A 15277-nucleotide genomic window follows, 5' to 3' on the forward strand; every position below is an offset into this window, starting at 1 on the left:
CTTTCTAATTTTTTTTTTCTATATGAATTCACATACGAAAGACTGTTGCAATCAAGGATTATACTTAAATGATAAACTGTTTAAATTTGTGGTCTTCCATTGAAAGGCGCCGAAACAACCAAAGTCGTGCCGTCGGCAGGAAGCTAAGGAAAAGAAAGACAGAGAGAGAGAGAGAGAGAGAGAGAGAGAGAGAGAGAGAGAGAGAGAGAGAGAGAGAGAGAGAGGAAACTGATGTAAAACTCGGGTCATTGTAATCGGGCGACGTAATGTGTAGACGGAGCGTTCATTATTTTGCCGCTTGAATGACTCCGTCCAATTTCCTAAGACACCGTTTCATGAGATGTTCCGAGATAGTCATTTTTATCTTGAGCTTGTGTAGATCTAATAACACGATATTTTTTCTATATAATGAAATGCGAAATTTAAAAAAATTTGCAGAGAGAAATTCTTCTTGTAATGAAGAATAAAAAATATCGAAATTAAAATAAATCGAACGATGAAGAATATTTTACACCTTCGTGATGTTGACGTGTTCGAGATCGTAAAGGAAATAATAAGATTTTAATTTTCATATAGTAGATAACAACAGAAGATTTCTTTCGCTCTTTCATAGTATAATTTATCAAAGTTTAAATGTTAGGGATTTCACATTTGATTACAAATTTAACAGACATAAAATCACAAATAGCGAATAAATTTGTAGCGATATCGAGTCGAAACATTAGTACGATTAGGAAGAGCCACTCGTAGATAGATCGTTCCTTATTGAAACAGTTGTAAACGTATGTATGCCATTGCTTGGATGGCTCGACCATTTAATCAGGGAGATCAGGTGCGACAAACGAACTGGGCCTGATAAACGGCGAGAATCGTTGCTTTCGAGGAGTTAACAGATTTGCTTGGATCAATTTATCAACGAGTAGGTAGATATATGTTCGTACGTATGTTGTTTCATGAAATGTAGCAGTTCGAAAATCGGGCTCGTTCTTCTCTCTTATCGATAATATGACCATAAGACTAACTGATTTATAAATAATCGATCTATCTCTTTCAAATTGGCGATAAAGAAATTAATTTTTAAACTGCGTAGTATCATTAATCTCGAGTTACTCAATCGTATAAAATATTTTCGATACTGACGAAATTTATAAATCGATAATGATATTCCTGCAATCTGTATTTATAAATATTTACCATGTACATGTATTGTGCTATCATTACATCATCCAAATAGGATTGATTGCCAAAATTGCCGACGAAAATATGAAAACAAGTTAATAAACTAAAAAAATATTTGCTGAAGATATTCCAAGTAACATGCTTGTCCCATTGATAATCCTATATATGTATACATACGTAACTATGTACATTCGAGCAGGAGTGCTTATCGATAATTGCATCAGGATATATATGACCGGCTAATGTGATATTAATGGCACTTAATTTATGCATGCGATATTTATTGGGATAACAATACCAGTTTTCACGTTACGATGATAAGGAAGGGAATCGTTGGTCCTGTTGCTACTTTGGCGAGCTTTATCGAGAAATTAATCTCAATTCTTGATTAATGAGTTCTAAATTATCCAAGTTTAAAGTAGGAACGATTATACGAGAGAGAAATGTTTGATAAGAATTTCTTCGATGATTTCTCCGGACGCATGTCACGCGGTGAGTTGACCTCGGAGGAAAGGAAGAAAGAAATAAAGAAAGTTTCACCTGGCGATACAAGATGCTGCCGCACCTGCGCGCATTCCGATCCACGTGACCCTAAAACTCTAATATCTTGAGAGCATTCACCTTGACCATGAGTTTCCTGCGTTCACTATTGCCTTCCCTTTCGTAGCTTTGGTCATAAAAACGATTTTTTTCCTTTTAACTACTAAAATATATATATATACATCTTCCGTTAATGAAATTACGACTTTTACAGCAAATATTTAAACATAAAAATGTTCCTTCGATCTGAATATTTATCGCTTGGTTAATTTGAAAAAGTGATGGTGATAAATAGTAATATACGTTTCTGGTAACACTTATTCGCTTTCGAATAAGAAAGGCATGTCTTTCTAAATGTCACTATGTAAATGATGAGATGTAATATATTCTTAGGGGAAAATGTTGCGTTCATATGTATATACTCGTATATATATTTTTTATCTGTTATGTGTACCTTACTTGACGAACAGGCAAGTCTCAAGTACAAGTACTATGACGTAATAATTCACTTTTTTACCGAATGAATCTCTTTTATCAACGATCACCTTCTCCATAATTTGAAAGCGAGTTTAACGGTAAATACTAGAATGAAATAAATTACATAATGCGTATCTCTTTGATAAACTGATCCGAAGTTATCGAATGACTCGTACCTTAGGTATTACATGGTTAGGAGATTCACTGCACCACGTGTAATTCGATGGGTCAACGAACTCTGCATGTAACAGCTCGGAAATGGTTATATAGATAGATTCAGCTTGACTGGATCATTTGAAACGATGCAACTTTCTCTTAAAGAGTAATAATTACGAATAATCGATCGTATCAACTTGTTTATTCTTAACAATTTGGTTGTCCTTTTCAAAAAATAAAATTAAGAATTACATTCATCTCTGACTTCATCTTTATTAGTATTAAATGATCGTTGAAGAAGTAAAAGAAGACAGAAAGAGAGAGAGAGAAAGAGAGAGAATGCAAATACGACACTATTTCGAAAGGTTAAGATTATAAACGCTTTAAAGATAATCCGATGTCGGGAATCCTCTTCTTTCTCTCTTCTTTTTCATTAAAGTATGTACTTTCCTGACTCGACGCAATATGTATGCCTTTAGCTTCATTCCTCTTTCCTTAAAAGTTTCTTCTAAATATTTTCGAGGAAAATCTTGCTTTCCATCTTACTTGATTGTTTCATTTTTATCAATGATTTGTCTTCTTAAAAATTATCGGCGTTGATTATAGGTATTCTTTCTTTTTCTTTTAAAATAAAATAGAAAGAATAGAAAATTAAGAATAGTAAGAGAAAAGAAAAGAAGTCGTTTAAAGTTAAGATCGCGACGACTTTATCACAGGACTCCAACTGCAAATGTTTCTATCTAAGCTCGCAATACCGGTCCTTCCGTCGACGTCCGTTTAAATAATGTGGATAGGGAGGCCTGCTGGAGAGAAAGAAAGTCGTCCTCGAGTAAAAGAGCCAAGGAGAAAAGAAAAAGAGGGTTGAAGTAGAAGGAAAAAGTTCTTTCTCTCACGACTCGTAGACTCGTCGTTGGACGATTAATTCCCGGTGTCCTTACGCGAACCATCCTTACTGTGAGAGACTTTTGCATAGTTACGAGATTTCCGGTGAAAACAATTTTGTTTGCGGCTTGCTCGTTAGTTCGAGCTTTTCTCAAATATGCAGTAGTGAATTTCGCAGTGAACAGTATTTTTATTAATATAAGAGAGAAAACAAAATTTGAAAATATTAAAAAGAAAGAAGTGATATAATCATGTTGGATAAACTAAAGGAGACGGTATAATTGAAAAAATTAATATAGAAGTTGAAGAAAATATAAAATATACATGAGGAAGAGAAAAAGAGAAAGGAAGAGAGAGAGAGAGAGAGGAAGAGAGGGATAAAAAGAGCGAGAATAAGTATAGGAAAACTTAGGTCGACAGGGACGTTGCTCTCTTGCTTTGAATTATTGATGCCATTGTAATGGATCTCAACAGAGTGCTACTGACACACGTGCAGCTTTTTAACTTCGCGACACGTACGAGTTGCACAAAAGCGAGCAAATTCGTTGCAAGCTGCCTACGTTGTTGAATTTTGTTTGCTCTTGACACTGACCGAGATTCGTGAAGAAGAAAAAGAAGCAAAGAAGAAAAAGAAGAAGAAGAAGGAAAAGGAGAAGAAGGAGAAAGACGAAGAGGAGGAAAGAGGAAAAGGAAAAACGAGTTAAAAGAGAAGACATCGAAGACCGTTTACGGAGAAGAGTCTTGATAGGACCCCGTTATGACATCGCTCAGCTTCGTTATACATCGTAGACCATCTCAGAGAACTCGTTCGTTTACTCGTTCCTTTACTTGTTCAACTTTGACGTTCTCGTATAAGGCACGCAAAGCTGAGAAACGGGACGCGTTTTTTTTGCACCATTGTGGATCTTGCGGAGGATCGTTTCTATTCTCTTTCTCTTGCTCGTACGAAGATTAATTGCAAACCGTGCATCGAAGTATTTTCTTTTGTAAGTAAGTCGCTCGTTTTGTAGGACATCCTCGAAATTTTTCAATGATCTCGTACTCGTGTCGTATAATCCTTTTTTTTGAATTTGATATGAATTTTTTTTGAATGTTCAAGCGAATATACGCTTTTATTTTTTTTTCTTTATCATTGTAAATAAAATACAATTTGTTATACTATTCTCTTCCTTTTTTACATTTTATTATTGTTGCCTTATCAAAATCACGAATACAATAGATAGGGTATTATCGAGCAAACGTCGGTTAGAAATAATTGGCTAGCAGGATCGATGACGCACCGAAGGTAGCTCGTTTTGTTTTATTATAATATCAATTAAACGTCGATTTGTTTCGAGCGCTCCCCGCATCGTCGGCATTGCGTTCGCGCACACAATGATGCTACGATCCATAATAATTAATCTTTTTACCGCGTAGGAGGAGCAGCACGTCGCCCGCCGAGGCAATTAGTCGCGACAATTTGGTCTCGCGCGATTAATTGGATGCAAATTGGATGGGATACTTGACAGAGTGTTTATGAAAATATCAAACGTTTGGCCAGCTACTCATATTTTATGCGATAGGAGCAATTACGAATTATTTACTCGCCCTTTCTCTCTCTCTCTCTCTCTCTCTCTCTCTCTCTCTCTCTCTCTGTTTCTCTCATCCTATCTGATGTGCATCATAAAAATTTCCAACTAAATTAATTGTTGCAATAAGGAATTCTAGCTAATGAGCAGTTTCATATGTTGCCACGTAATCTCCAAAAGATATTTCGAGGATAACAGCTGTTCCCTATCTGGTTTCCTCTCAGAGAGGAAAATGAAAAGCAGCTCTGTTAATACCATCTTTCTGTTTTCTCTCATCCTCGCATTTTTATATCATCCGTTAATTTGGACTATCGAAGGTAAAAAAAAAAAGAAGAAAATGTCCTCACGACGAACTTTTAATGTCGTACAAGAGACAGGAAACATACCACACCTCGGAGATTTATCTTTGGGTTTTTTGCTTTGTTCTTTCTCAGTGTCGAACATATAGTACCGTGAAACGAAGAATAGTAGTGATGTCGATACCGGCGCATCTTCGACGTCTTCGAGGAAAAGACAGGGCCTATAGCCTACTTTCTCTACAAAGAGAATTTTTAAGCGATATACGATGAGGAGGTTTCCCTCTCCAACTGGCCTGACTTCTCTCTTTCTCTCTCTTTCTCTCTCTCTCTCTCTCTCTCTCGGGCTTCTCTCGTTGGTCCTGCTACCACTACTCGACTCCTTTCTTCGATTCAACCGGCCCGTCGCTCCTCGTGCACGCTCCTCATCGGCGACTTCATCAACGGCAATGGCTCTCCACGTTGGTACCCCTCTACGGGAGTCTATATAAGCAGAGGCCTCCTACGGGTCTGAACATTTTTTCGTTCTTCCTACAATCGCGTCGTGGTGTCTCCTTGTATTCTCCTTCGTAATTTTTTTGTTTATTTTACCGTGGGAGAAAGATGGTGCTCGTGACATGAACGATCGAGCATAACACGCGCTACGTTCGATAACAGCGCGGGAAAGAGACGAAGACGAGGATTTTCCTTTTCTTCGTCGTTTTCTTCTTCTAGTTCTTCTTTCTTTTTCTTTTTCTTTCATTTTATTATCAAGTAACGGAAATTGAAGAAAGGAAACGACCAGTTTTAGATTATATAAACAGTGCCGTTTATATATATATATATATATATATATATATATATATATATATAAATTATATATATATATAAAATTATATATATTTTTTTAGTTTATGTGCAGTGCGAACACAAGTTTTTACTGTTGTTACGGTGCCATGTTCGAAGTAAAGGTAAGTGACCGGCGTTCCGCCTTCTTTCCTTTCTTTTCTCTCTTCCTTTTTCTCTTCCATTTCCGCAACGCGGCCTTCACCTTCTCACTCGCTCAATACGAATCGAATCGTAAAGAAAGTCTCGATTCCATACTTTTCCGATTCACGAGCGTAGATATCTGAATTCGTCTTGACTGTGCTTCCTTCGACAACGTTAAAATAATAACAAACGGTGTTCGTTCTCTAAAATTCATTTTCATCTTTTATTTCCTTTTGAAAGAATGATTTATTTGTTGGTGTAATCTCTTTTAAAAGAGAAAGTGAATCACTAAGTAAACTTATGGGATTAAAACGAGTCGTAAGTAATTTTTGAACGTTCCATAGTTTCGGGATTTTTTAAAATTCTTTCAAAATTAAAAAAAATAAAAATCGAAATTTGTATTGTTAGAACGTAAGTTTATTATTGACAAGAAATTAAGTTTTCGTTTTTCATCGGCCATCAATATTGGTTGATCAATTTTCTAGTTGATAAACTATCCAATTTGTAAATCTGTCTTGAATTAATTTATATCCCTGAAGATAACGTCGTAAAATGCTGTTCATAAAAAAGAACGATTTTAGATTTTAATATTCTTTAAAAATTGTTCGTGAGATAAAACGGTAATAAATAAAACGAGGAAGCATTAAGTATCTAAAAATTGAACGATGGAACGTTGAAAAGTGAATGTGCTTGGCCGGAAGGAAAGGAAATTAATGGCAATTTTGTGCATCGAATCGTCCGATAAGAAGCGTCTAAGGTTTGCCACGATGTTACGCACACGTCGTACGTGATTAGAGTATATGACTATGCATGAAGGAGGCGTTTGACCCAGTCACAACGGTAGCACGAACACGTTCGCTTACCTACCTACCTACCTACCTATCTACCTACCAACCTTATGCACGACCTACGCCTAAACTACGATTCGCACATGCAGACCCTTTATGTTCGTGGGACATGCGAGCCAAACTGTTCTGACTGTGAGCTTATCATAGCTTGTGTGTGTATGTGTGTATGTGTATACAGAAAAGTAGGATGTGGAAAGACCTTCACCTTAGTTCTCTTTATTAATGCGAATGACTTTTCGAAAGTGAATTCGTGAGAAGTTGAGTTCTCTTAAATCGAACCTTCGAATCAATTATCTCGAATCCTTCAAAGTCCTCTTTGATGCAAATAGCTTTTTTTTCTTTAAATTCTGCGCAATAAATAGTTTTTTCTTATCCTTGGACATTAACATGTCATCAATAATAGAAATGAAACAAAAAATTCTTCCTTTAATATCTTCTCGATCAGCGTATCGTTTAATCTTCGATATCTTTTAAAACGGGAGAATTTCATTTTCAATCGGCGCAAGTTTTCTTATCTTTGTTTTAGCAAAAAGTAGGTAGAATACCAGGAAATAGAGATCGATCGTGTGTATAATTTCACGTTGCTTAAGAATCCATTGAAAGTTTCATGCGAAAGAAAAGTGGCACGTGTTTATTTTAATTGCACAACTGTAATCTTAGTTTAGTTAATTATTGTGCGAAAGCTTCCTTTACAAGTTATTTTTTTTTATCTTTTTCTTATCTTTTTTTTTTTTTGTTAGAAAGAGCAAGATGATGCAGCGAATCGAGGTAATGAATTTTACTAAAACGTCAAGTTAAAGTATACCCGACCCCGCGAATATTTCTTACGGATGCTCTTAGGAGAAAGTATGGTTTATCGCGTTAGCCTTGCATCTCGGCCAACGTGCCACTTTAAACGCACTTATGTTGGATTCTCAGTGTCGTTGACGAGCTTATGAGAGACACGTTTCGACTTACTTCTACCACTGAAAGTACATCTTGTATCGCGTGATACCTAGTGTCTCCATTTGTTACGAACGATCTCGTAAAATTGATATAAATAGTGTCGATACCATTTCGCTCGACAGACTACCGTACCAGTCTTACAGAGCGATCGTTACTTCCGTTTTTCTTACGTAAATGTCCGATCGAACTATGAGATAGACTCGGTAATGGTAGTGTCTCGTAAATAATGTATAATCATGAAAATGGTATTAAACTTTACCGCCGATGGTCGAAAGTGACGTTGGCGACCTAACTTCGTTAGAAAAATAAGAAAGTTTCTATTGTCCTCGAGATTAATTTCACCGTCAGGTAAAACGACGTCGTCGTTGTTCTTGTACGTCCATAAACGAAAGAAGAAGATCTTGATGAGTCGAGGTTGTGAAGAAAGCCTCATGTCAAACTTAATACGGAAATAATTTTCTGCATGGCCAAGGAAAATAGCTGTTGATCGATCGTTATTCCTCCCGTCAAAACTTCTTTACTTATTGTCTTTCGTCGTTTGAACATAAACCACGAACATTATTAAAGAAAGCATCGTAGTTATTTTACGATTATATCGTTGGCTACCCGTATAATGCTTGTAGCGATAATACTTTCTAACGGCTTCGTTATGGTAGAGACGTGACAAAAATGATAGGTTGAGGGTATTATTCGTCGCAATCTAATAGTTCTAATAGTATGAATTTTACATCTAAAACGAAACGATTAGAGATGGGTTGCCTCTTTAAATTTAATTGGAACACACATCTACACATTTTACTTTAATGAAAGCATCGCTAATCAGGATAGACAATAAATAGTATACTAACTTACATTTTCACTTTGTCCTACTGACTGTAATTAGCCGCATTAGATTCCTCTAAGGCGATCATTCATTTCTCCCTTTTACTACTCGACATGTCGAAGGAAATTCTATCTTCCTGGGACTTCAGCACGAACGTCGTGTATTTCGTTACAGATCGCGTGATATCTTTCCGTGTAATGAAATTATTCACACGCGTACGCATCTAAAGCGTGTTGTAAGTAAATGGAGGTTTACATAATTTTCACGTACGTTCGTACCTCGGAGACTATGAGCTCACTTTATGTGAGCTAAAGGCTCACTCAGTATCTCATGGCTTATGAAGCGTCGAGATGATTAGACCTACTAGTGTATATCTATATTAGTATGGGAAACACATGATATACATCGCATTCAATTTAAGAAAGAAAATTCGTTGTTAACTGGGTGAATTATTATTTAAAAATTAAAGAACTTAACGAATTCTATATTTAATACGATGCACCATACACGAGAGGTTTAATGGAAGCACAGTCATTACGAAAGTTTTCAAATAAAGCAGCTATCTCATTTCTCATTGCTTCTACTCTATTATTCCTTCGTCCAATCCCAGGTGACCTATTTTGATTATAGATGACAATCGTGCTGGTTTGCGCGCTGCTGATCGGTCAGCACGTAGGAGCGGTGGTGAACAAGGCGTTGCCGCAAGCATCGCCCAGCGAGAACCCCGAGGAGAAGAAAAATGAGATAAAAGCCAACGAAAGGATAAGTAACTCTTATGGACCACCCGCCGACGACTATGGACCACCGATTGTATCGGTGAATGGTGGTTTCAATGGGCCAGCACCAGTCTACGGACCACCGTTAAACATTAAACCTCATTACGGGCCACCAAAACAAACTTTTGGCCCAACGAAGCTTCACTTTGCTCCGCTAAAACAGCACTTCGGACCGCCGCTGCTTTCCTTCCCTTCGTTTAGACCACCAAAACCACAGTATGGACCACCGTTAAAGTTGAACACGCCTCCACTCGCCGGTTTCCCACCAGTATCGTCTTTGCCAAATCATTTGGGTCCCGTTAAGTCTGGACATGGACCACCCATTCCTGTATCCATCGAATCTTATCGACCACGACCCGAACCGCTTCCTCTTCCAGTGAATCCAGAGTATGGACCACCTCCTCCTCTACCACCTCCTCAATTACATATTCAGTACGAGTTGAGCAATGCTAATATTCATGGACCACCACCTCCACCTCCCGCAGGAGTTCCAGCACCTCCCACTCCACCTGATATAATGTACGATGGATGGCAGCCCATAGCTGGACTCGCTAATCAAAAACAACAAGGACCACCATTGAAACAATATTCGTCCTCCGACGGCCATCGTCTTAAGTACGTCGAAGACACGACGAATCCGAACGTGCCCAGTGACTCTTACGGTGTACCCATCACTAATCCAGAAGCTCAACATCTACAAACTTCCGTCCGTGAATCCTCTGGCGATAAAAATGGATTGCCTCCACCACCGTTGCCAGTGTACGACGGTGATCACAGTTCGCATACTCACACATCGTCCTCATCATCCTCCTCTTTCCATTCGAATCATCATCAACACAGTCATCAGCAATCAAACTTGAAATACAACGTTGGAAACTCGGACTCTCTTTCGATAGTGAAAACTGTGGGTTTCGAGTTGCTGCCCAATACTGAATCTTTGACCTCGGATCTTCAAAGTTTGTCTCACGGAAGCAATTCTGGTGTTTCCTCGTATGAACACTCGTCAACGTCTCTGAACATCGATGGGGACTCGAATTCGGGACTTTCTGTATTACCGTTGCAAGAACTGGATGAATCGCCTCACGACGTTTCATTTGGAAAGGGAGAATCTCATGGAGATCATAATGCGAACGATATCACCTTGCAACAACTACCGGGATTATCACCAGTTAATTTCGGAAAGCCCAATGGAATCGTTGGCGGTTCTTTGCTTCCACCACCTACTGATTCTTATGCAGCACCACCACTCTCTTCGTACTCACCAGATGGACCATATCCAGCAGCTCAATCTGGTCGAACTGGACCAACCTTCCCACCGTTTGGATTTTTCGGTACTTCTTTTCAGAAACATGGCTCGCATCATCATAGATTTCACGGACATTTTAGATTACACGGTCCACCTTCGTCACCGCCAGCATCTTTAATACCACCTAGAAATCGAGAACCGATCAAATTTCGAGAGCCAGTTCCCGTAGCACTGATATCCAATCTTCATCGTTATCTTCCATCGTTACCTCCTATTGATCTGACAAAGCCAATTAAATCACACGTTCCTCATTTATCGTTCGGTCCTCAGCTACCTAGTTTGAATGCTCCTCTTTCCTTTCATCAATCGTCTGAATCCGATCATTCCTTATCGAACACCTTCTCTAACAGTGGATCTTTCGGCAAGTTCAATTCTCACAGTTTAAATTCTCCAATGGCTGCACCCAATGCGCAATACGGAACTCCATTATCTTTCACGGATTTTAACACGCCAGCTCCGGTTCCCACCTATGGTGCACCCAATTTTGGACCAGCTTCTACATTCGGTTTCACGTCGAACGGCTTTGGTACAAATCTTTACGATGGAATAGGAAATGGTCTGACCAGCGTTTATGGAACACCCGTGATAAATCCACCTCTAACGATACCTTCTGGTGATTGTAATTATCAGCAGTTCAACAGTGGCACGGACTTTGGATTTGACAAGGGTACCAATCATTTATTGCCACCTTCTGCTCTTCCAGCGTTACCAAGTTCGACAGAAGAGGAAGATAATTCTTTACTCAAATCACCAGCTCTACCTTCACTTTCAGATTCCTTGAATTCGTATATTGCACCACCTGTAAACACGTTAGATTTGGAGAATTACGAGCAACAGAAAGTCGGTTTGAAAGATAGTTACGGAAATCCAATAGGCGTTTCTTACGAATCATCGAATCAAGCGATCGATTCGGACGTTCAAAGTAATGATCACGTTCACTCGTCGACTTCCGGAGTGAAGAATATTTTATCTCTTTCCTCTTCGTCATCATCATCGTCGTCATCGTCATCATCGTCTTCTTTTTCTTCTTCATCTTCATCTTCTAGTCCATCCCAAAGTTCCTTCTCTTCTGGAATACCGTTGCACCAGCATGGAACCTCTGCCGAGGCCTTGACAGCTAGCTTAACGGCTCAAGGTTATGGCGAGACTAAGAGTCTTAGTTCGAACGAGGTGGATGCTAGTCAATACTTGAAGACTGACGAAGGGAGCCAAGCATTGGCTCTAGCACAAGGTCTAACTGCCGAAGGACCAAATGGTTTCCAAATTCAGGGATCAAAAGGCACGTACACTCTACAAATTCAACCTGCTGATGGTGGATTAGGAACGGAGAATTCTGACGGTAGTATAAGACACGATCAGGTTCTTTCCAATGGCCTTCTTCAAGATATTCTTGCGGCGATCGAACAACCGGATCAAGGTCGAGTCGAACTTCAAGGTCCACCTCAGTCTCAACCATTGGAAGAAGTTCATAATGATCAATTGTCTGGATCTAACAGCATCTCCCATCAGAATGGACACTATATTACGATTCAAAATAAGGAGGACGAAGAGATAAATCAACTTATTCGACAAGTCAGCGATAGAAGTGGTCAAACGTCCAATAACGACGAAGGAAATTCATCTAAAAACGAAGCAATCGCTTTGTTCTTTAATAATCAATACGTGGATAACACGAGAAAGGATACGAGATCTGTGAGCAAAGCGGAGAAACAAGCGGATACTTCGATCTCCGTGAAGAATCAATAGAGTGAAACGATATCTTCCTGAACTTTTTCGTGAAATAGTGTGCCTGTGAAAATCATCTAAATGCGCGCTAAGAGAAAATTGTGTCGTCACTTTCGATATCAAGATATGCTAATTTAGATTTCTTTTCTAACGATTTTTATCGAAACTATAACTCTGTGTTAGATTTTAGATTTATGGTGCTCCGTTATTGTCTTCGATCGTGTTGGAAGATCAAAGATATCCTAAAGGAATAAGAAGACGTGCTTCGTTCGTAGCGAAAACGAAACGAGAAACACGATAGTCACTGATCGATTCGTATTAAACGCGTCGTTGAAATACCACTTGAAGTAATCCGAGTAGAACATGAGAGAAGTGAGAAAAGAATCGAGGAGGAGTTTGTTCAACACTCTTTCTCGTTTGCTTTTGGAAAGAGGGAAAGTGATAATTACGCGTTGGCTAATGTATCGATAACAGGTTATTAGATGAATAATCTGCTTACTTAAGAACATCTCACCTCGAGTTACTCGGGTGTTACGAGTATTCTTAGAAAGTTTAAAGTATCATTATCGTTCTAATACCATTCTTTATTTATTTTCTTTCTTTCACCGAGAAATTTTGAGAAAGCAGGTCCTATTATCAGGACAAACTTAATTGCGATATACTAAATATCAAAGATGCTTCAAGCTATGTGGCCTGAAGCTAACGTGTCTCCTCATCGATACATTTATCTATTCTAGGTCAAATAAGAGAGAGAGGCTATGTGTAGAGAAAAAAGAAAGTTAATGATTAAGGGAGATTTGTCGATTCTTCATTCTCGTTTAAACGTCTACGAATTTTGGTATGCCCCTTCAAAGAAGAAAAGAAATCGAAAGATGAAACGAACCGACTCGTGATCTTTAGGAGAATCAACTCCATGTCGCACTTTCGATCGACGAATCTAGGTTATCGGGGTACGGGCTTTGACTCGCCGTCGTGAAATGTGTGTTACCGTCGCTCTCTAACGTTCGCCGATTATACGCCGGTACACGCTCGAACCTCCTTCGTTCAAGGTGAAAGTTCAAAATCTCAGTTAGCAGTCCCTCGGTAACCGCGAAAATCGTGTCTCCCGTAGAACATGTTTCTTCGTTCTGTGAACTCGTTCCTTTTCAAGCGATATATGTGTATATATATATGTGTGGTACGTATATATGTATATGTACGTACATACATGTATCACACTTTGCTTACTTTTGCGTTTAAAAAATTGCAATGAATTTTATTTTGAAACTACAGAATTTTCGTATGCTCTCTCCGAATAGTCAGAATTCTCAGACAATTTGTTACTACATCCTTCGATACCTTTCTTCACGGTGTTGATCAGCGAATAGTTATGCATAATTCAGTGATACATCTTAGATGCATAAAATAAATAGAGCGTGTGCTTTTCGAGAAAGACGCTCGTTGTTACGAAGTATAATAACTATGTAGTGACGCTATTGCCAAGCCATAAAGCACGTCCACTTTACTCTTATTTCGCGTGCACCATATTTTTTTATCGATTAATTTATTTTTTTTTCTGTACAAAGAGAAGAGAGCTCCGATACAAGGGGGCCCGATGTTTGTCCACAACGAGAGATCACTGAAAATCACTCGTCCGATGTATATGTCTGTGTGTGTGTGTGTGTGTTATTATTTTTTTTTTTTTATACATCGCGCGAACACGCGTGTAAATACACGAATACCTTGTAAATAGACAGCTTCCTCTCGTTTTATTGATTATCCTATACACATCCAATTTTCCTACGAATCCATATGCAGTTTGTTAATAAAATCATTTCGAGTATTTCATAAAATGAAAAAATTATCGAAAATGATTAAATTGAAAATAATTAGAATCTTTAAATCATTTCTCCGATAAGAAAACTGTCATCATCGAATTCATCGAGAGAAAAGTATTTCCGGCGAACATTTGTACGTAATGTCTCTACTTACATATCATGAATTCTGGTACGGAGAAACGAATACGTATGAGGGAATTAGGCATCGACCACTAAGTAGGATTATGGTTATGTAAATGAAAGACTATCGCTTAGTTCGGCCTCGGTGTGGGTAGTTAGCACTGTCCGTTCAAAACCATTACTCTCTCGCTTTCTAGGAACTTTACACGCCCATCTTCCTTCTTCTTTAACTTCTCACCACATTCGAAACGTCTAAAGATAACTCAAGAGTTGTTATGGAAATAGTGATGGATTTTCACTGAGAACTACTTTGTAATTTTTCCTCTTTTATTCTTGCCAGAAGATAAAAATATTTCTTACTGGATTTCCTTGGCCGCGATAAGTTGAACAAGATAAAGCTGGACTGTTTTATTTTCACTTGGACAAAAAAGATGTCGAGGATATCGAGAGGAAGAGAAAAAAGAGAGTAAAAGATGTGCGTCTTTGATTATGCGCATCGCTACGTCAGCACACGTGAGCAAACGTCGTCTGGTATATACTTTCAAGGCTAAACTTCTCTCTTCTTTCTGAAATTTATTTTTATTTCTCAGCACGATGTCGTCGAACGATTCACACGAAGGATCGTATTGGCCAATACGATCAACTACATCGAGAGAACGAATGGTTTTTCATAGAAGAGAAAAAAAAAACGAGGTGACGTTATTACATTGAGAAAGTAAAATCGTTTTCCCTTCAGAAAAATTGTATCCACTGTGATTGTTACTGGGAAAAAGTAACGCATTTCGTGTGGTACTCGAATGAAAGCTGACTTCTTCACTTTGTTTTCCGTTGTCTCGTTACGGCCTCGCCG

The 15277-nt window shown here is 38.4% G+C and overlaps 1 protein-coding gene across 6 annotated transcripts in view; it reads left to right on the forward strand.

Moving 5' to 3' along the window:
• Window positions 1-15277, forward strand: part of LOC127062100 (uncharacterized) — an 85819-nt gene that overhangs the window by 28202 nt on the left and 42340 nt on the right. Inside the window, exons 1-3 of one of the 6 annotated variants that reach the window (XM_050989749.1) lie at window positions 5549-5606; window positions 5989-6048; window positions 9314-14223. The exons of 3 other annotated variants lie outside the window; for them this stretch is intronic. In XM_050989749.1, the coding sequence (XP_050845706.1) occupies window positions 5992-6048; window positions 9314-12511 (3255 nt within the window). In that variant the 5' untranslated portion in view covers window positions 5549-5606; window positions 5989-5991 and the 3' untranslated portion in view covers window positions 12512-14223. Of the gene's footprint in view, window positions 1-5548; window positions 5607-5988; window positions 6049-9313; window positions 14224-15277 lie in introns of those variants that run through there. 2 more of the 6 variants (XM_050989747.1, XM_050989748.1) reach the window with 2 other exon arrangements.

This window comes from Vespula vulgaris, chromosome 3, assembly GCF_905475345.1.
Source record: "Vespula vulgaris chromosome 3, iyVesVulg1.1, whole genome shotgun sequence".
NCBI lineage: Eukaryota > Metazoa > Arthropoda > Insecta > Hymenoptera > Vespidae > Vespula > Vespula vulgaris.